The 23,663-nt window shown below is 39.3% G+C and overlaps 1 protein-coding gene across 1 annotated transcript in view; it reads left to right on the forward strand.

The window, feature by feature from the left end:
* The window catches only part of DGKK (diacylglycerol kinase kappa), a 185,903-nt gene that overhangs the window by 107,127 nt on the left and 55,113 nt on the right, over positions 1 to 23,663 (forward strand). Inside the window, exons 6-10 of the mRNA XM_077147019.1 lie at positions 1,490 to 1,594; positions 15,657 to 15,792; positions 16,450 to 16,556; positions 16,877 to 16,999; positions 18,521 to 18,623. Coding sequence (XP_077003134.1) covers positions 1,490 to 1,594; positions 15,657 to 15,792; positions 16,450 to 16,556; positions 16,877 to 16,999; positions 18,521 to 18,623 — 574 coding nt within the window. The remainder of the gene's footprint in view (positions 1 to 1,489; positions 1,595 to 15,656; positions 15,793 to 16,449; positions 16,557 to 16,876; positions 17,000 to 18,520; positions 18,624 to 23,663) is intronic.

Genomic DNA, 23,663 nt, shown 5'->3' on the forward strand with positions numbered 1-23,663 from the left:
AATGCAGAGCTTTTTCTAGGGAAGTACTCGAGGATTTAGCACTGCTGAAATGTCATATGGCTTTGGTCTTCAGAATACAACCAGACCAGAAAATCTACTGAAAAATAGCAAGTCCACTGGCCCAGGAGTTCTACCCACCTCCTCCCAGTACTTCTCCCAGCCTCAATAGTCTGTTATAGAGACTGAGGTTCCTCTTCAGGGAGATAAGGGGAAGTACTTAAGAGACTAAATGACTACAGGCCCAGTATCTTGCTTTTCTGGTTGGTGCACATTCCATCATCCTCTGGAAAGAGAACTGCTGGGTCTAAGAAGGAGACCATGCTCTCATTTCTCTCTCATTGTATCATACTGACCTAGGGTGAAGCTGAGGGTTCTGTGGCCCTAATGGGAAAAAGCTTAACATTTTGGGGATGAGCATACAGGCTAATGATTTTAGTCTCTGTTCTACAAAGAAATCACAAGGACTAGGTTGACCCTTAGCCTATTTACAACTCGGAGGCATTGCTCATCAGCTCCATCCATGAATGGGTTTGGACCAAAGTAGTGGCTTTAATCATAAGCTAAATTAGCACCTATTCCTATCTATCATGGAATCATGCTGTGCCACATGCAAAATGAGAGAAAAATTGTCGATCATTATGGCAAGCTTTACTTCCAAGATTTTGGGGGTTGGTTGCAAGGGTAGGTAGGGCCATTGAAGAATTGATTGATGCCATAGCTATCCATTCTCCCTCCTGCTCTCTAGGAAAAGACTAAATCCTGCCCATGGCAATTGCTACCTCTGCTAGAGCCTCAATATGGCTTTCTCATTATTCCTGCTTGGGTTCTCACACCAGGATGGATTAATAGAGACAGTTGTAAAGTTCTCATCAGGTTATCCATGCCCCTAAGGTAAAAAGGAACCAGATTTTGGACTCCTTACTTCAATCTCACTCTACCCCCAAACAGAAAGCGGCACACCTTGTTGAAGCATGCACTCTTTTACCTCTTTCAATTAGACAGAGTAGCAGCAAGCCAATAGGGTTTTCAGGCAACCACTTCTGATATAGATGAGTGCATGACTCAGTGTTTAAAACCATGGATTCTGGAGCCAATGAATCTGCATTTTAAGTCTGGTTTAGCTTTTTACCTTCTGGGTGGCCCTAAGCATGTTATTTAACTCTCTTTGCCTTGGTTTCCTTTGCTGTGAAATAGGGAAAATAATAGTGCCCATCTCATGGGGTTGTAAGAAAATTAAATAAATTAATGTATATGAAGTGCTTAGACCAGTACCTGGCACATAGGAAATGTCATTAAATTGTCAGTAATCATTATTGTTATTTTGGGTGGATACCTGAACAGCTCGAAGTGGCTCTGGGAACTCTAGCTTGTCCTCAAAAATTGACCTGGATTGTGCTTAATAGATCTGTTTAGTTATTTAGGGAGTCCATAGTCTTTGTTTAGGGACAAAGTTGTAGAGTGGGAACTAACAATGTTACTTTTTGTTTAGGTGATCACACCACAGCGAAAAGTCACCCTTGCTGCACCCAACCGAAAAGACATGGAAGAATGGATTAATGTCATAAAAACTGTCCAACAGGGAGAAATTCGTAAGGTAAGGGAAACTAAGAACCCACACACTCTCAGAAATATGTCTTTAATTGATTGTATTGGTTTAGCTGCCTTTCACATAGGGAAATAATAACATGGAAACATTGCCCATGTGGTCGGGAATTATAGATGGATGTTGTTAGGAAGTCTGTTTCCAGCTATTTATAAATAGAGATAATTCACTCACACTCAGACCTTGAGAAGTATGTGCTTTAGATACCTCTGCACCCATCCACTGAGATGTGGCTACCACTGTATGCCCAATAGATGAGACACTCAAGATATGTGGAAATAGCTAAAAATAATCCCCTGATATTAGGAAAATTGTGCTTCAGCAGCCTTGACTTTAGTCTGCTTAGTGACTACAGTAACAACTAAGTAATCTAAAGCTCAGAAAGCAGAAGGAACCAGGCCAAGATGAAAAACTACTCAATAGCAAACCCAAGATTTGGAACCAGGCTGTGACTCCAAAGCCTGTGTCCTTAACCATTAAGCAATTCTCTTTCTCTTAGAGAGAAGAGCATGGAGAAACCCTTTCCAAAGCTTACCAGGGTTCTTTTTCTCCTTATTAATGTCAAACTCCTGACCTGCCACAAGTGATACCACAAGTGTTCCCTGCCACAAGTGATACCACCATTCAAATTCCAGGCAATGCCCTCAGCCCTCTTTTCTTTGGCCCTCCCACAATTAGAGTCACATAAATTCCAACAGGGGAGAAACTTTTGTTTTTCATTTACTTAGAACAGTGACTGGGACACAGTAGATGCTCAAGAAATATTTGTTGGATGAATAAATGAATCTGAGGACAATATTGGAGCCAGGGTTTGTGGAGGGGATGATATGTGGTTCACCTTAAAGCAAAGTTCTGATGTGAAGGTCTTAGAAAGAAAAGAGAGATGAGTCTAGCCTTTAAAAGAACCCAATTATTAGATATGTAGCAAAAGGAGAACCCAATTATTAAATATGTAGCAAAAGGCAGAAGATTGTCCTAGGAATTAGTGATGGGGCAATGTGAGTAGAGCTCAATAAATAATTAAATTTAGAGGGGAAAAACAATGTCATTGATAAGAAGCATCTATCCCTGCTCCTCTAGGACTTGTCAAGCTTAGTCTCATAACTATACATTCTGCTACCTGTGACTATGACAAGAAGACATGACCAGTTGGCTGAGCTGGGGCCTGGACCTCTCCAAAGGCTCACATTGTATATGCTTTATTGAGAGATCCTTTGCTTAGAATCTGATGATGGCCCTTAGATGAAGATGATTTAGCACTCTGTGTTTCACTCCTTTGCTGTTTCTCCTTCCTTTCCTGATAAAGAGGCACATCCCCCACCCCCTGCCAATAAGGCTACTATGGCACAGCACTAGATGTAGCCCTAAACCTCATAAATTCCATGCTCCTCCCCCATCCTCACCCCTGTGAACCAATTTAAACTGGAGGACTTCTCCTGAATCATGGAACATTTTCAATTTGGCATAAAAGGTTATATGGGATATTTTGAATTTTAATTGCCAGTCCAGTAATGTAAAATCTGCTAGAGAAAGCCATCAGGGAATTGATGGGCCATTCCTGATTCAACTGATTTAATTACACATGTGTTGGTTACCTACCCAGCACAAACTAGAAAGTAAAAAATAATCTGCCTATTTAGTGTCTTGGAAAAGTTTAATCACAGCCTCTGTGGCACTGATACAAGGACGTAAATTTATTAAGGAACACTTTTATCTTAGTGATCTGTCTTACTTGGGGCTTGAACAGTCAAATATGTTTTCTCCCATATGTACCTTTTCTTTAATGATCCCTTATAATCTCTGTCACCACCAGTGTCTAAGTGAGGCAGACTCAGTGGCCTATTAAAGTCACTATAAAGTAATTATATAGTCTGTTGGAAACTAGTAAGTACACACCAAAGAGTGAACTCTTACTAGATGCCTGGTCTATTCCATGCGGTATTGAAAAGAAGGGTTAGCCCTGGCTCCTGGCCTCAGTGATCTTTTGAGGTAGTTCAGGAGATAAGACATACATAAAAGAAAGGGTTAAAAGGCATTACTTGAGATAGACATACATAAAAGAAAGGGTTAAAAGGCATTACTTGAGATAAATAGCAGTTTTCAGAGATATTATAAGACAGTGCATGATTCATTGTCAGATGAATGAAACAGACAGCAAAGCAGTGTAGAAGTTCAGGGGAGGAAGAGAAAAGTATGGGCTGGAATACTCTGGAAAGAGTTAGTAGAGGAGAGATGTCTTGAAATATTGATAGGATTGTATTGGTGGCAGAAGATTGAGGACAAGAGGGAAATCCTGAGCAGGGGAACTGTTATAAGCAAAAGATAAGTAACAGGAAAATAGAACCTTTTTGGAATACAATGAATGGGGGAATTCATTTGAACAGAAGGGTTTGAAAAAGTGAGTCTAAGAAATATGTCCAGAGGAGTAGGATTGTAGAAGATTTTCAATACCAGCTAAGGAGTGGGAAATATTTGCAATGTGATCAAAGCTCAGTTTAAGGATGGTTTATCTATAGAATGGATTGGAAAGGGAAATAGAATTGATTAGGGGGATACTTTAAAAAGACAGGATGAATTATACAAGGGGGAAACAAGGCCAGAAGATCAGGGAGGAGGCTAGAGAGTAATTCAGGTAAGACAAAGTTAAAGTCCATAATGAGGATAGAAGGGGATAACAAACAATAGACACTGGGTTAGGGATGGAGAAGACACTTTGCATAAGATAGTTATTTAGCCACTTTGAATCTGTTTGTTGGTCTATAAACTTCAGTTATCTGGCTTAGTAATCTTACCCAATAATCACAAGGGGAGGATAGAAAGGGATGACAAACAGTAGACACTGGGTTGGGGGTGGAGAAGAACCTAAATGTAAAGAGAGGCAAAGGAGAAAGAGAGGAGTCACAGGTAGATAAAAGATTTGAGTCTGGGAGATTGCAAGAAAGAAATGAAAGGAGAAAACTGGAGATAAGGAGCTTCTTGGGAGACTAGATTAAAAGTTAGCTCTTCCCAATCAATTGTCATGGAATCTTGATTTTATGAACAGAAATTGACCTTAAACATCATCTAGATTCCAGATTATACATTCTAGAGCACCTGGAGATCATAAGTTGCAGAGTCTTTATCTGAAAACTTCCAAAGATGGGGAACTCAGTTTCTTGTGAAGGAGCCCATTTTATATTCTTAAAGTTCTAAATCTTACAAAGTGTTTTCCTAGATTTTGGCCCAGTGGAAGAAAAAACTTTCTAGCATTCAGTGTGAAGTACCAGAATGTCATTAGCTGCCTCTTTTAGTAGAGAGTCCCCCAATTAGAAGAATTGCAAGCAAACTATTTGAAAAACTATGTCAGGATGTTGTATAGAAAATTAATTTTCAGGTTGGCTGTTAGACTAGATGAGCTCCAAGATTCCTCTCAACTAGAAAATGTTATGATACTAAGATTTCATTAGGCAGATGAGAAAATTGAGCCTCAGAGAGGTTCAGTTGCCTTGACCAAAATCAGTTTATTAAAACAGAATTGAGATCTTAGATCTCTTAACTCTTAATACACACCCTTGGTAAGGCATCTTCAATTCGCCCATGCATTAACTCCCTTCTTTCTCTTCTTTAGTCCCCTCCCCTTGTGATTATTGGGTAAGATTACTAAGCCAGACAACTGAAGTTTATAGACCAACAAACAGATTCAAAGTGGCTAAATAATTATCTTATGAAAAGTGTCTTCATGGCTTGTAGTTTGCCAACCTAGATTAAGGAAAAACTCATTTTAAGCCCATTATCCCAACATAATTAGTAGTAGCTTCCCATTTCACCGTCAAAAGTATCCTGTTTGAATGACATGGTCACCCTACCAACGGCCAGTCTTGAAGGCCCTAACCTTTTCTGTAGTTGCCCGAACTTTGATATAGCAGAGAAGTTGAGTTCAAGTTACAGCACAAACCATTGACTTTGATTTACCTAAACACCACCTTTCATCACATAAGCCATTTCAAACACAATTCAAGGAATTACATCTTTGGAAAATGTTGTATTTAATGAGATGATTCATCTGAGACTTCTATACACTTTGCAGACATTTATCGTTATTAAATCCATACACTGGGATAGTATTTTAGAGTTTACAAAGCACACCGGCTAACAAGATCTCATTTAATTAGTGGACAAATAATTAATGTGCCTATCTGGGTTCTGAATTATACTGAAAGGGATTCAGGAGATGGAGAAAATACCCTTAGTACCCTAGTACAGTGAAGAACATTTGCATTAGTGTATTCACTTAAGTACTTTAGACAGGATAGAAAATCAAACACAAAAACCCAACCACCATTCATTGAAAGCCTTACATCAGCCTGCCTTCCTAGCATTCAGAGACCAGTGGTTTGCATACAGGTCACAGTTTTGAATCTATCTTCAAAATAGTTTTTTAACCTGTATCAACAAGTAAGAAGGCCTATGATGACATACTCATCCAGGGTGTGAATGCATCAAAGTTTCTTTACGAAACAAGATGCACATGAAGAATATAAAGCCCACCTGATCAACTGCCAAGTCAAGGCAGTCTTCATTTTACATATTCTTTTATATTCTATATCCAATTGGACCATAAAATTCAATATTGTACCCGGGAAAAGTTCTGGCTATCTTTCACTTTATCCTAAAGTACTTAGCACATTCTAGAAGAGCTCACTACTACTCTATACTGAAATGATATGTTTAGGAATTTGTCTCCTCCACTAAACTATGAGCTCCTTGAGGGCAAGAAATAGGGCTCATTCAGCTCTGTATCCTCAGTGCCTAGCATGGTAGATATCACATAGTGGGCTCTTAGTAATACTGGAGGAGGGAAGAAGGGAGGGAGGAAGGAAAGAAGAGGCTTATGAAGTTACAATCAAGTGGCGTAGGGAGTGCAATGGTGAACTCAGAATGCCAAAGCCAAGACTATGCTGCTTCTTCAGGACTCTGTAACCTCTACTCTGACCTTCCTAGAGTTTTCCAGGGTCTCAGCATGCAATAAACATATTGTAATTACAAAGCAATCCTGGACCAGGTGAGCTTATTGCTCACCAAAGTAGCTTTCCTTCCAGAAGATTCTTAGTCAATCCAGCAGCAGCTTAGCACATAGCCAGAATGCTAAAAGGGGAAGGAAAGATTAGAGACTGCCATCAGCAGACTGTGTCTTGGATGGCTAATTCCTTTAAATTGATCAGGGTTGAACATGTAATGTGACAGCATCTTCAGTAACTCTCTCTTGAATGAGCCACCATTAGCTGGCATTAGTTAAAATATATGGTCCTCTTTAAAGTCTTGTCACACCTTTCCACATCCACTCCATTACAATATCAAGAATAAAAAGCTGAGTGTGTGACCATAGCTGCACTCCATAGGAAGGCAGAGAAGGAGAAAAACCAAATGTTCACAGGAATTAGAGAAAGGGTGAAAGACCCATGTAGGGTGTACCCAAACTTGAGGGGTTTTGGTGCCCACCTCTCCCCTTTCTTTTTAACCCCAAAGACAAGTTATTGGAATACCCTTTCTGTGCCCCATAATCATGAAAGTTAGGCTATGGTAAACAAATGCAGCATTCATGGGTAGATTAACAGTAAAGTCAACATTCAATACCTGAGCAGCAGCGGCGGCGTGAGGGCAGGGTGACACTGGTTGCAGAGGCAGAGGAACTGAGAAGCAGAAAGCAGGACCCTGGCATGGAAGCGGGAGTGCACAGATGGAGAGCCTGGCACTAGGAAGTAAGCCAGGCCCATTGCTTGAATGCACTACCCTCACCAGTGCAGCCCCATGACCCGCAATTCACCCCACACCCCACACACCTGAACTCCGTCACCCACTCCCATTCCCTGTGCCCAAAGCACCCCTGGCCCACCAGCTCCCAATGCGCATACCTAACCCCCACCCCACCCCAAGTGAAGCCCAACCCACCTTTTCTGCACCCCTCCTGAGCTCTACTTCCTTTCAGGCTGTTACCAGGGCATAAAGTCTAGGGGCGCTTACCTCCATACCCAGGCTATATCCGTCCCCCACCCATAGGGTCAGACAACCTCACCCTGCCCCCCTCTCCTGAGCTCTGTGCATCAGTTTACCGCACTCCTAGACCTGCGCATGTGCACAGGCCCCAATCAGGTCCTTCAGCTCTGGGAGCATCAGTTTATCGCCCTCCTAGACCTGTGCATGCGCACGGCCCTCTGTCATGCTTCCCAGCTCTTGAGAAAGCCCTGTGAAGCACAGTCACATCTGCCCCCAACACATGAAGACATAACATCAACCTGCTGCCACAGCTCTGCACATGCGCACAAAGAGCCCCACACCCTTGACAAGGGCACACCAGGGCTTGTCCCCCAGACCAGTGCACTCACACATCTACATTCTCCCTGCCCGCTGGGCACACACATTCAAAAGCACCAGTGTAACAACCCCAACCTGTGTCTATACCTGCCCTGAAACAAATCAGTGCACTGTTGTGCCCTGCCCTGTACCGTGCTCCCTGCTGCACATCCATCCCGCAAACACAAGGCCTTAGACTACTGAAAGAAATCTACTCTCAAAGTAAATCAATCAAGGTATTTACATGCAATGAAAACAACAGAAGATCACTAAGCATATCACAATGCAGACAGATATAGCCCTGCTTAATGGCCAAATTAAAACACCAGGTGAGACACAGACATTGGAACAACTAATCAAAAATGTTCCTATAACCCTACTTAATAAAATAAGTGGGACGGCAAATGACTTAAAGGAGATCAAGAAGACAATAGAAGAGCGTAAAGAGAAATGGGAAACAATAAATAGAAAAATAGCAGATATCACAGAGATTAAAGACTATGTCGACCAAATAAAAAAACATACTAGAGGCACACAACACCAGTTTTGAAGAGACAGAAGAAAGAATAAGTGATACAGAGGACAGGATAACTAACTTCAAATACTCAAAACAGCAAATGGCAAAAAGGATGAAAAAATCTGAATTGTATATCAGGGAAATGACAGACAAAACAAAGCACTCAAACATAAGCATCATTGGTGTCCCAGAAGGAGAATAGAGGAGTAAAGAGCTAGGAAGAGTAGTTGAGGATATAATGGGGGAAAATTCCCAACCCTTATAAAGGAAAAAAATATACAAGTCAAAGAAGCTCAATGAACTCCAAACAAAATAAATCCGAATAGGCCTTCCCCAAGACACATACTAAACCTTCTCTCAGATGTTGAAAAGAAGCAGAAAATTCTGAAAGCAGCAAGAGAAAAACATACTACATACAAAGGAAAGCACATAAGACTGAATTCAGACTACTCAACTAGCACCATGGAGGCAAAAAGGCAGTGGTGTGATATATTTAAGATCCTGAAAGAGAAAGATTTTAAGCCAAGAATTCTGTACCCAGTCAAATTGTCCTTCAAAACTGAGGGAGAAATTAAAGTTTTCACAGATAAACCAGTCCTGAAAGAATTTGTCAACAAGAGACCGGCCCTACAAGAAATACTAAAGAGAGTTCTGCCAGCTGACAAAAAAAGACAGGAGAGGGAGGTCTGGAGGAGGGCACAGAATTGAAGAGTACCAGTAAGGGTGACTTAAGGGATAAAAGGAGAAAGATGGAAAAGAGTATATAGATCTGACAAATAAAATTAAAAAGATAAGATGGTGGATTCAAGAAATGCCTTTTCAGAAATAACTTTGAATGTTAATGGACTAAACTTACCAATTAAAAGACACAGATTAGCAGAATGGATTAAAAAATATAATCTAGCTATACGCTGCTTACAAGAGACTCATCTTATTCACAAGGATACAAATAGATTGAAACTGAAAGTCTGGAAAAAGATTTTCCATGCAAGTTGTAACCAAAAGAAAGCAGGAGTAGCTATACTAATATTGGACAAAATAGACTTCAAATGAAAAGACATCATAAGAGACAAAGAAGGACACTGGTATATATATATATATATATTTTATAAATGACCTTTATTCCTTGAATATGCATCAATCCAGGTGCCTTGTTTTGTTTTTTCTTTTTTTGGTTCATGATCCGGGACTCGAACCTGGGTTTTCTGCATGAAAGGCAGGCATTCTACCACTGAACCACCCATGCCCCAGGACACTGGTATTAATTAAAGAGTCAATTCACCAAGAAGATATAACAATCATAAATGTTGATGCTCCTAATCAAAAAGCTCCAAGGTACATGAGACAAACATTGGCAAAATTGAAGGGAGTGATAGATGTTTCAACAAGAAGTAGGAGACTTCAATATACCACTCCCCTATATAGATAGAATGACCAGACAAAAGATCAACAAGGAAATAGAGTAATTAAATAACTTGATAAATGAATTAAACCTAACAGACATATATAGGTCATTGCACCCCAAAACACAAGGATATGCATTCTTCTCTAGTGCCCATGGAACATTCTCTAGGATAGATCATATGCTGGGGCACAAAACAGGTCTTTATAAATTTAAAAACATTGAAATTATTCAAAGCACTTTCTCTGATCACAATGGGTTCTCGATAACTACCAAAGAATGAGAACATTCACAAATATATGGAGATTAAGTAACACACTCTTAAACAGACAGTGTGTCAAAGAAGAAATTGCTGGAGAAATCAGTGGCTATCTAGAGATGAACGAAAATGAGAATACAACTTATCAGAATTTATGGGATGTGGCAAAGGCTGTGCTGGGAGGGAAATTTATTGCCTTAAATGCCTACATTAAAAATCATTTGCACATTTGCACACCAATGTTTATAGCAGCATTATTTACAATTACCAAGAGATGGAAACAGTCAAAATGTTCATCAACAGATGAGTGGCTAAACAAACTGTGGTATATACATATGATGGAATATTATGCAGCTGTAAGACAGAATAAAGTTATGAAGTATGTAACAACATGGATGGCCCTTGAGGACATATGCTGAGTGAGATTAGCCAAAAACAAAAGGACAAATACCATATGGTCTCACTGATATTAACTGACATTAGTGAGTAAACTTGGAATATTTCGTTGGTAACAGAGACCATCAGGACATAGAAATAGGGTAAGATATTGGGTAATTGGAGCTGAAGGGATACAGATTGTGCAGCAGGACTGAACGTAAAAACCCAGAAATGGACAGCACAATACTACCTAACTGTAATACAATTATGTTAAAACACTGAATGAAGCTGAATGTGAGAATGCTAGAGGGGGGAGGGCTGAGGGAACAAATGAAATCAGAAAGAAAGAAAGATAGATGATAAAGATTGAGATGGTATAATCTAGGAATGCCTAGAGTGTATAATGATAGTGACTAAATGTACAAATTTAAAAAGTATCTTTGCATGAGGAAGAACAAAGGAATGTCATTACTGCAGGGTGCTGAAAATAGATGGTAATTAATATTCTAAAATTTCAACCTGTGTGTGAGACTAAAGCAAAAAATGTTTACTTTGTACAAAATTTATATTTTGACTAGAGCATTTCCTAATATAGCTTATGTAGAGAGCTTAATTGAACACCATAAGTACATGGAACCTTGAGTGGGACATGAGATTTTGTTGGTTTGTCCAGAGTGATGCCCCGATAAATCCCAGAGTGATTTGAACAGTGAATAAAAAAGTACTTGCAAAGTCCCCTTCAGGGAATGGTGAGAACAGGGGAAAATTCAACTTCCCTGAGTTGAAGTCTTGATATTCTCACAAGCAGTGTGGACAACCAAAGCTATAGGCTGAGCCCCCAGTCTTGGGGTTTGTTCATATGAAACTTAACCCCACAAACGATAGGTCAAGCCTACTTAAAATTAGGCCTAAGAGTCACCCCCAAGATAACCTCTTTTGTTGCTCAGATGTGGCCTCTCACTCCAGCCAACACAACAAGCAAATTACCACCCTTCCCCCATCTACGTGGGACATGACTCCCAGGGGTGTTGGCCTTCCTGGCAACATGGGACAGAAATCCTAGAATGAGCTGAGATTCAGCATCAAGGGATTGAGAAACACCCTAGAATGAGCTGAGACTCAGCATCAAGGGATTGAGAAAACCTTCTCGACCAAAAGGGGGAAGAGCAAAATAAAGTGTCAATGGCTGAGAGATTCCAAATAGAGTCGAGAGGTTATCCTGGAGGTTATTCTTACACATTAAATAGATATCACCTCATAATTCAAGATGTAATGGACAGGCTGGAGGGAACTGCCTGAAAATGTAAAGCTGTGTTTTAGAAACAGTAGCCATGTTTCTTGATGATGATTGAATAGTGATATAGCTTTCACAATGTGACTATGTGACTGTGAAAACCTTGTGTCTGATGCTCCTTTTATCTACCTTGTCAACAGATGAGTAGAACATATGGAATAGAAATAAATAATAGGGGGAAAAATGTTAAAATAAATTTAGTTTGAAATGCTAGTGATCAATGAAAGGGAGGGTAAGGGGTATGGTATGTATAAGTTTTTTTTCTGTTTTCATTTTATTTCTTTTTCTGAATAGATGCAAATGTTCCAAGATATGACCATGATGATGACTATGCAACTATGTGATGATATTGTGAATTACCGATTTTATATGTAGAATGGAATGATCAAAATAGGAATGTTTGCGTTTGTTTGGTGTTTTTTTGTATTTAAAAAAACAAAATTAAAAAAAAAAAAGAATACATCTTTTTCCCACTTCCCAGAGGGCCAGCCTGGCCCCTACTGCTGAGCTGTTCATGAATTTGGAATTCAAGGAATATTTATTGAATGAATGGGGAAATGAAGGGATATCTAAAGATATGTCTCTCTTTCCAGAGATCTCAACAAGTGAGGAGTGGGAACAGCACAGGGCTTTCAAGTTTGTGAATGCCCAGACTTTAATTTAGCAGTCCATATTTGCAGAAATAATCTTTTCTAATGGATTACTTAAGCAGTCTTTATTTTCCACTCCATGAATAATAGCCATCGGATCACCCTCCCCTGACTTGCATTCCCTTCTTTATAGACATTACTTGCACTTCTTATCCTATTTATCTTCTCATCCCTCATAATTGTATCATCTCAGGAATCTCTGTCTTCCAGTTTCCATTGCTTCTCCTCCAAAAAAAAAAAGCAAAAAGCAAGGACTTAACAGATCACCTGGAGGAACTTGAAAAAGAAAAGCAAAGTAGCCCCAAAGCAAATAGAAGAAGAGAAATGACAAAGTAGAGATAACTGAATGATAAATGATAAATGGATGGAAGAACAAAAGAACAATAGAAAGAATCAACAAAACCAAAAGTTGGTTCTATAAAAAAAAATCAATAAAATTGCTGGGCCACTAGCAAGACTGACAAGCAAAAAAAGAGAGGGTGGAAATAAATAAAATCAGAAATGAGAACGGATTTGTAATCACACACCCTGAAGAAATAAAATAAGTCATAAGAGGATACTATGAACAACTATATGCCAACAAACTAGACAACTTAGATGAAATGGACAAATTCCTGGAGACACACAAACAAGCTACACTGACTCAGGAAAAAATAGAAGATCTCAACAAACTAATCACAAGTAAAGTGATTCAATCAGTCATCAAAAATCTTCCTACAAAGAAAAGCCCAGGGCCAGATGGCTTCAAAGGGGAATTTTATCAAACATTCTAATAAGAACTAACACCAATCCTGCTCAAACTTTTCCAAAAAAACTGGGGAAAAAGGAACTCTACCTAACTTATTTTATGAAGCTAATATCATATTAATATCAAAACCAGGTAAAGACGCTATAAGAAAGGAAAACTACAGGCCAATATCCCTCATGAACATAGATGCAAAAATTCTCAACAAAATATTAATAAATCGAATCCAACAACATATTAAAAGAATTATGCACCACGATCAAGTAGTGTTTCTACCAGAAATGCAAGGATGGTTCTACATAAGAAAATCAATTAATGTAATACAGCACATTAACAAATGGAAAGGGAAAAATCACATGATCATCTCGAGTGATGCTGAAAAGGCATTCAACAAAATTCAACATCCTTTTCTGATAAAATCATTCCAACAGATAGGAAAAGGTGACTACCTCAATATGATAAAGGGAATATATGAAAAACCGATAGCCAGCATCAAACTCAAAGACTGAAAGCTTTCCCCCTAAGGTGGGACATATGGTGAGGCAAAATAAGCCAGAAACAAAAGAACAATGGTATAGTCTTCTTTAGAAATGCTTTAAGAAAACAGGGGCCTAGATTGTAAGTTTTTATAGCAGGTACATTAAGTCCAGAGTAGTGATTATTATTTCTGGATTTCGAGAGGCTATTATATTTCACTGTGTAAGTGAAATCAATTGCCCTACCCCCTACGTGGGACCTGACATCCAAGGGTGAAAGTCTCCCTGGTGACATGGGGTATGAGTCCTAGGGATGAATCCAGTCCTGGCACTGTGTGATCAACAATTACATCCTGACCAAAAGCCGGAAAAAGAAATGTAGCTAATAAAGTATCAGTAGCAGAGAGAGTTCAAATAGAGTCAAGAGGCTACTCTGGAGGTTGTTCTTACACTAGCTTCAATTAGACCTTGCTATCTGCCAAACCCCAACCAGGATCATTCCAGCCAATCCTAAAGAACACTTAGGGCAATATATAAGATTCCATAAGGGTTCCATGCACTAGAGTAACTTTCCAGAAACCTACAACCTCCAGATGGGTCCCTGATCCAGATAAGTCCTGAAACCTAGCCCAGCCTCTCCAGAACATCAGACAGTTCCATCTCCCTACCCCATATTAGTGACAGACCCTTCCAATATGAAAAATTTAGACTTGCCATAGCCCAAACACCCCTAAAGAGAGGGATGGAAAGATCAAAGGTGATGGTGGAGTTATACAGTGAAGATAGGATTTAACAAATGAGTATGAATCCTTGCTTAATCATTAAATTGATATCTTTCTTAGTTTCCAGTATCTTAGAGCAGCTAGAAGTAAAAACCTAAAATGGTGGAATTACAACCCATGTCAAACTCTGAAATATGTTCTACAACTAATTGTGGTACTGTGCTTTGAAATTTATTGAGTTTTTTTGCGCATATGTTATTTTTCACAAAGAAAAGAAAGAAAAAAGTCAATTGTGATGATTAAAATATATTTAAGCCCTCTAACCTCCTATATTCTGGAGCAGATAGAAGGAAAAATCTGAGAGGATCGTATGGCAACCCAGGACAAACTCTAGGATCTGTCCTGTAACTACTTGTTGAAAAGTGCTTTTAAAACTATTGTTTTTAAATTTATTTGCTTTGTATATATGCTGTATTATACAACAAAAAGTTTAAAAAATGAAAAAAAACCTCAATATCTAAAAGATGACATCAAAGAGACTGTCAATCCATAAGTGTAGGGACTTTGTCTTGTTCGTTACTGTATCTCCAATGCTTTGAAAATACCATGTGCATAGTGTTTACTCAGTAAATGTTTGTTTAATGAATTATTGAATGAATTGATTAACCAGGAAACTGCTGTGGGCAGTCAGAGCATAGCATTCAGAAAAAAAAATATGCTTAGGCAAGAAGACCCTGAAATGAAACTGTTGTCTAGGTAAGGCAATGCTCTGCTCACCTGCCAGCAGTGGGACCAAGAAGAGAGGCATATATCTCCAGGAGGTAGCTAAAACCTGACAAATATACCTTTGCCCAGGGGCAGTGCCTGACACCTTTCTTTCTTCTCTGGCCAGAGGACTTGAATATCACTGAATGTCCAACTCATCACCTTTTGTTCATTATTGAAAGAGAACCAAGGCCAAAACCAACAGAAGTTTTTTTTTTTTTTTTGCTTCTACTAAACTAATGCAGTGTTTTGGCCAAGCAGTATAAAGATTATTGGTCCTGCCTTCAGCTCCTATTCCAGGCTCTGATCCCATATTCTTTTTACCTTTTAAAAACCACTGGCCATCAGAGATGAGAAATTTGTTAGTTATTGGCTCCAACTTTCAGTCTTCCCCTTCACATGCTCTGACTCCTATATAGCTGGCCATTTCAACTTTAGCAGCAGAGTTTCTGGCTTAGTCTAATCTGTCTTTGTGGTTAACTTTGCATTCAAATCTCTTCTCTGCTTTCTTTTAGATACCTGCAGCAGAAAACAACCCTTTCCTTACTGGAATGCACTATTGGTACTCCAGCCACAGCACCCGGACACAGCATTGCAATGTTTGTCGCGAGAGCATTCCTGCCTTATCTAGAAACAGTATCATCTGCGAAGGTACCTTCTATTCTTTTAGAAAATGGAGCTCAGAGTGTAGGGAAATGTGTGAAGACGCTCCTTGGCTTTAGTATTTTTGAATTATACACTAGGTCACTGACTCTGGGTATGAGGTTAAACTGGACACTTAACAACTGAGGAAAGGAGATGGAAGGAAAGTGGAATGAGAGGAATTCTTATGAATGAAATTGGAAGATTGGGTCTGGATCTGTTGAGTGTGGTATTCAGAAAAAAAAAATGCTTGTGCAAGAAGACCCTGAAAAGAAAGTGTTGTCCAGGTAAAATGATGCTCTGCTCACTTGCCAGCAGTGGGACCAGGAAGAGAGACATATATCTCCAGGAGGTTGCTAAAGCCTGACAAATATTCCTTTGCCCAGGGGCAGAGCCCTGCCACCTCCCTTGATAGGGTCACAAGGGTTAAAGAAACAGAAATCCCCTCATTCTTACCATCAACTTCCATTCAAGTGGGGGATATTAGAAAGTTTATCCAGTAAGAATAAAAAGAAACTGAAACATGTGGGAAATCAGTCTTTGGAGGTGGGTTAGAACTATTTAGAATGCATATGGTTTCTAACTTTCAGAGAAGCTTAAGAAAGAGAATTAGAATATTGTCACCAGGCTCACACCTATCTTTCTTTTTTCTTCTTTCTCTCACAGTATGTAAAGTAAAATCTCACAAAGTATGTGCATTGAGAGCAAGCAAAGACTGCAAGTGGAATACCTTGTCCATCACTGATGACCTCCTCATGCCTGCAGATGAAGTAGTGAGTGTCAGCTATGTCCTTCCACAGTCACCCTCTCCCATCTCCCTTTCAGCTAGGACACACAGGAGTTGTCTCCAGACAACCCAAGGAGACTTCTTTCCCAGGCTCAGAATCCAACCAATGTCAATGAACGAAAACCCTCCACTCCCACCAGTCATTGGTTACTAGCTTAGGAGGTTTGGAGGGCAGCACCATGAAGTACTTCCTTGGGGTTACTTTATGTCCTCCATGGGGTGATGTGCAATACAGTTATTCCAGCTAGTCCTTCCTCTCCTTACATTTCTAACTTCTACCCTTTGTTTCTTTTTACCCTTCAGAAGACCATGCCCCATCAGTGGATAGAAGGAAATATGTCTGTCAGCTCTCAGTGTGCAGTATGTCATGAGAACTGTGGCAGTTACCAAAGACTTCAAGATTTTCGATGTCTCTGGTGCAACTATGTCGTAAGAATCTTTTCATCTTGCTACTTAGAGAACTTGACTTCTGGAGAATGGGTGGCTTGGAACTTGACTATGCAGACACATAGATTAAAATCTCAGAGACCTTTACCCAAAAATAGATTATATAGATTCCATATATAGAGCTTGATATCTTGCCTTTCCAGATCTGGCTTTGGGATCTTTGGGAGAAAGATTTAAGATTCACATCTCTAATGTTCTTAATTAGCAAGGTGCAGTAACAAATGAGAAAAGCTGAACTCTCTTATAACAGCATGGACAATTAAAAGATAAATTCTGTGACTACTCTTGGAAAAATCTTCACTTTCTATATTTACCATTTCCTGGGAACCTGTAATCTCTGTTTATTAATAATGATTAATAATAATATTATTATTATTGTTATAACTGCCACTATATATTAAGTGCTTTTTACACATAATCCCATTTAATCCTTACAACAACCCTAAAGCAGGCTTCATTGTGCTCATTCTACATATAAAGAAAATGAGGTTCAGAAAAGTGAAATGATTTGCCCAAGGTCATGCAGATTGTAAGCAGGAGAGTCTTGATTCACACATAATTCTGCAAAGACTTTGCTATTAACTACAACATCACAATATCTCTAGGCCAGTAATTCTCAACTGGGGGTGATTTGGCAATGTCTGGAGATAGTTTTGGTTGTCATAACTGGAGGTGGGGATAGGAGTATGTTACTAGCATCTAGTGCATAAAGGCCTGAGATGCTGCTAAATCTCCTACAATGAACAGGACAGCCCCCACAACACACACACACAAAAGAGCTATCTGGACCAAAATGTCAATAGTTGGTCTAGACTTTCCAGCCTTTTAAATGTTCCTCTCAAACTGATCTTTCTGGACAAGAAGAGAATGAAGTATATGCTTCTTCTTAGAAGACTTTGGTTGTACTCTGGCTCTATTTTAATTGCTTTCGAATAACTGGACCAAATTTATGACCCCTGGAACTGTGCAATGATCCTGGAAGTGGTGCTTGGAAATGTCAGAAATCTGGGAATAATGGCCACTTCAGGGGAAGGCAACAGAGTCTCAGCTCTGTCTCTTCCCAGATACCTTGGGCAATACCCTTTACCTTTTTGAGTTTCGGTATCATCATTTCTAAAATGAATCTAATAACATCTTCCTTACTACATGCATTTGTTATTAGGATTTAAGTGTGATAGCATATTATTAGGATTAGCACTCTCATACTGCAAGTAAGCTCTCTATTCTATAGGCCACTAAGATTGGGTCCTAAGATTGGTGGCTACTTAGTATCTACAAGTGTCTTCTGAAAGCCACCTTTGAACGACCAGAGTTCAGAGGCCACATTTAGGAATAACCCATGCTGGGGGTGGCGTGGGGGTATCTGGATGGGTCAAAGGTATATGCATGACACTAAATCTCAGAAAGAGAGATATGAATACTTGGGACTGTAATTCAAAGCTAATCAATGTTATCTATTTCCCCCCCTCCCTTTTTTTCTCTTTTCTGCTCTTGTCATTTCAGGTGCATGATGACTGTAGGAGACGGTTTTCCAAGGAATGCTGCTTTGGAAGTCATCGAACATCAGTCATTCCTCCTACTGCCCTCAGCGACCCTAAAGGAGATGGTGAGTAGCTAATGGCTAACCTGAGAAACACAGTGGGGAGGAAGGGAAGGCGCAAAGGCTGGGAAGAATTGTAATTAACTTATTCCCCTTAACCTCTAAAACATTTTTGGGAAGTAAAATGTGCATTTGTGTTTAGATAGCTCACAGTTCTCCTAAGACCTTTGTGATGGTGAACGTCAGTGTGTGTGGTACCTATGTATATGGACATGTGCTCTGTAGCCTCTACCATGATTATTTCTACTTGATCAGTAATTACTTCGGCTTTTTCATGATGTCCAGACACTAGATAATCCATTAACTAAATTTGTTTGTGTTCGGGTGGTACAGGAAAAACTGCCTAAAGAGTTCAGGTTGTATTATTTTTAAAATGAAAAATAAGACCAAACTTATCCTCAAATTTAAAACTAACCTGATTATTGTCCCAATACTCTCCATTGATGGTGCGTCAATTCCTGGACACTAGTCATTGGCCACTCTTAATCACAAGGTACTTGAAGACTGCAAAGGGATCTTAAGACAGGGACATGGTCAGAGCTCACAGTTATTGTGAATCCAGGATATTGAGCTAATATGACAATTAACAATTAAAGGTAGCATATGCTACATGCTGAAGGAGTGGTAGAGACACATGGAGATCAGAAAGTGTTTGGAGTACTAGCTAATTGTTGGAGGTTGAACAGAAAAGGGGTAGTAATGAAATCAATGCAGCAAGAGTAAACTTTATATGGACTCTTTTATCAAGAAATCTAGCAATGTTAGAACAGAGAAAGCAAGGGCAAAGGAAAGGGGTGTTTTGTTTACTTTTTATATTTGTTCCTTAAGAACAGATGAGAGACAGGTAGACAACATGTATAAGAGAAAAACAAAAGCCAGGCAACCATGAATTTTAGTCACCTACTAGCTAAGTAACTTTGAGTAAGTCACTTATATTCTCTGAACTTTGCTTTCCTTATTTGTAAATTGGGATGCTACTGTGTATTGTGAGGATAAATGATAGGTATAAAGGGCCTAAGTTCCAGAAACATGGCCACAACGGATTACAAAATTAAATCCCTAGTCTTCAGGGGCAACTAAATCCCTAGCCTTTTAGCCTAAGGAAAACTGACGATCCTCAAAGGGATAATTCTTAAGTTACACTCTTTGGGACTTGCTAATTATGCTTTTTAAAGTTCACCTCTCTGTTCCCACTTTTTCTTTGCTTCTGTGAGACTCTTCCTAGGGCATTAAGTTGTTCATTTGATTCTCCCATCATTATTCACTAATAGAGTATAAGCGATCAAGATCAAATCACATATTACAGCTAAAAGGCCTGACTTATTTTACTAATAGTCTAAGAAATTGAGAAATCTAATATACTTGCCATGGTATATTGCTGTTTCACTAAAGCAGGGAAGAGATACACTGCCCATTAATTTCACTTTGTGTATGGTTTACTTCACTCTACATATGCTTAAGTTAACTTTCTAAAGTAAATATCAAATCCTGACCAAATGTTTTCATCTATATTTCTCTAATATGCTGATTTATGCATCTCTGACATTTGGGCTGACCACTAGTCTAGGAGTGATCAGTGATCCAACATTTCATTGACTTCAAAATTATCACCATATTGATGCTTGCTGCCAGGGAACAGCCTGCTGGAAACAGAGAAATCAAAAGAGAAAAAGAGATGGTTTCCTTAATCAGAGAATGGAGGGGGGCAAGGATATCTGTGATCTTACAACACAACTTAGAACTAAACATAGTACACCTGTATATGTGTACATATATGCACATATGCACACATGCATACACACAAACACAGAGCCAATCTAGCCTCTTTCAGTTCTTTTTTCAACCCCAACACAGATATAAATGGACATTGGTATGTGGAATGAGCCCTTCACACAGATTTCTACAGGCAAGTGTACACATACCTCTTTATAATGACAGCCACAGACACAAATCTAACCTCACCCAGGGGTACATGCATATATTATTCTCAGACCTACTCAGATATTTTCCACAATGAGTCACCCACCAGAGAGTTGACTAGAGAGGTACTGAGATTAATGACTTGGTAAATAAGAGGTGCTCAACTGGATAGGAGAAGGAAGGGACTAGGAGTGAAGACGGGGTTGATCCAAGAGGAAAAGCAGCAACAGGTCAGCTGAGCAAACTGAGGCTGCTAATGAAGTCAATCTAGTCTTGAGTTTGAGATTTTTTGCTCATCCCCACAGGAACCTGGAGAAGATGTCTTTGAGCAGAGGGCCCATCTCATCACCCATATATCACCACATATAAGTGTTAAGGGTGCTGCCACCTGTCCTTTGTAATTGGGCTAAACAGTTTCCATATTTCCTGTCCTTATAGAAGTTGTCTTTCTGCCTTTTCCTATACTATATCACTTCTTATTGTTGTTATAGATCATTAACTAATGTCATTACTACTTTCTTTTGCTTTCTGCCAATGGCTTTAATACAAGCATTGCTTAGAAGCACCTAGGCTAAGTCATTCATTTTGTTAATGGGGTCCAACTCCCCAGGCAGGCTAGGGAATCCCTTCTCCAGCATTCTGGGAAAGAGAGGTGGCCATCCAGCTGATTGTTTTCTGAAGAAGCCCTTGCCATGGTTGGGTAACACTCATCCATTCATTCATTCATTCGGTCAGTCAGCAGACTAATTTCTGGGAATGCCCTCCAATTACCCCTGTCGCCTCTATTCAGTCTGCTTGGTAAATTCCATCTCTCATCCTTCAAGGTCCATCTAACTCAAAATCAAACATTAACTCCTCTGTGTGAAGGCTTCTGTAATGGTCTCTCCATACTTCCCCAGACAAATTAATTGCTTCCTTTACTATAAACCCTGAGCACATATCTCAGAGCATCAAATGCACTTATTATAACTCATCAGATTTGTCTCCCACCACAGACTGTGAACTTTTTGTGTCCCTAGCACTTAACTTAGACCTGAGTACATAGCATGTGCACAGTCAAGACTTGGTACATGAGCTCATTAACACATTTACTGAATACCCACTGTATGTAAGGCTCAGTGCTAAGAAATCTAGAGAATACAAAGCTGCTAATACAGCATCCCTGATTCATGTAGAGGGGAAATAGTGTCATTCAGTGGTTATCAAACTTGAGCGTGCAATAGAATCACATCAAAGGCTTGTTAAAACACAGATTACTGGGCCTTACCCCGAGAGTTTTTTACTCAGTGGGTCCAGGATGGGGCCCAAGAATTTGCACTTCTAACAAGTCACCAGATGATGCTGTTGCTACTACTCCTAGATCTACACTTTAAGAACAACTACTTCAGTGGTTATAAGCACAGGCACTAGAACAAGGATGCTTGGGTTTGATTTCCAGATCCATTATTTACTAACTTTGTGACTTTGGGCAAGTTTGCTAACCTCTCTGTGCCTCATCTGTCATTTAACTTGTGCCAATTGGGAATAATAGTGGTATGCTTAGGTGTGTTGTGAGGTTTAAATGAATTAACATTTGTAAAAGAAGATTTAAAAAGTACAGGAAGGGGAACAGCAAGACAGCCTCATGTCAGTTAGCATCCTTCTATGGTGTAAACAGAACAAACTCCAGAATGGCTCTTGGCTCCTTGGTGTGGGACACTGTGGCTATATTAATGCAGCTCAAAGACACAATAGCTTTTGCTGACAACTTCTTTCAGGCTGTTAACTCATCTGGAGCTTAAAGCTAACTAAATCCCCTCAACCCTCCTCACACTCGATGTTGCCAAGCCAAGTCCCCATTGTCCTGCTCTGCTGTAATTTACATCCTTGAGCCTAAAGGCCAAGTTTCACATTTAACCCTTTCCTATTGCCTCTTGCTTACATCAGCCTGTTGAGGTTGTTTTTCTATCTTGATTCTGTTATCCAGTAACTCTCTCCCCACCTTTGGGTATTTCAAAGTTGACAAGCCAGTCTTCTATGTTTTTGTTGGAATTGTTGATTACAATTGTTGAATAGTTAAGGTCATGCCTTTCTAATTTAAAAGCAACCTTATGGGCACTGTTGTTTGTCTGGTTATAAATCTGCCTAACATTTCTACATTCCAGTCCACAATAATACCCATCTCTGTCATTTTTGTGAGACTCTCTTGAAAACTAGTTCTTGATCAAATACAGATGTTCTCTGGCTCTGAGGGACATGTTACAGAGGGCTGGCCTTGTGTCCTCCTGAGACCAGCTTCCTGCCAGCCCTGCTTCTCCTTGGTTTCACATCTGTGACTAAATTAGATCTGATGCTGAAGTTCAAGTTGCTTTAATGACAGATTTTTTCTTTATCTAGCAGTTTCCCGCCCCCAACCTGCATTATTTGATTAATCACTGTGACATGATGAACATCCAGAGAAATTAAGATATTTGTTCTGTTAGTGTATAAACCTGGAGGACTGCCATTTGTGGCAAGCTCCTGAACTTTCTTGTAGAAGTGCACTGCAGAGGGTAGCCTGTGCTCCGAACTGACAGATAGACTTAAAAATGATTTCAGGGTTCAATTCCCAGTGCACGCCCATGCAAAAAAAAAAAAAAAAAGATTTTAGATACACCCTCATGGCCATTTAACATTAGCACAATTCTTTTTTTCCTATATCTTAATTTAATTCTTTACTAATTATTAAATTTACATGGTTCAAAAAGTTTTAAAAAATAAATAGATGCATATATATGTCAACATATACACAATACTCCATGAAAAATCTTACACTTCTCTCTGATCTGTTTGGTCTCCTACAGCTCACTCCTCCCCAACTCACAGTTAACCACTGCCATTAATTTCTTGAATATTCTTCAAGTATTTTTTTATGTATACACTAGTAAATAAAAATATAGATTATTACCTCCTCTATTTAACATTATGCATATGTTTTGCCTTATGCTTTTTTCTCCTTCACTGTACATTCTTGAGATCTTTCCATATTAACCAAAGAAAGCTTCCTCCTTCTTCTTTTTTACAGCTGCAAGACATCCCACTATATTAATATGCCATAATTGATTTATTTATTTGGGGTTTTCAGGGCTTTGCTATTACAACCTCATA

Source organism: Tamandua tetradactyla, chromosome X, assembly GCF_023851605.1.
Source record: "Tamandua tetradactyla isolate mTamTet1 chromosome X, mTamTet1.pri, whole genome shotgun sequence".
NCBI lineage: Eukaryota > Metazoa > Chordata > Mammalia > Pilosa > Myrmecophagidae > Tamandua > Tamandua tetradactyla.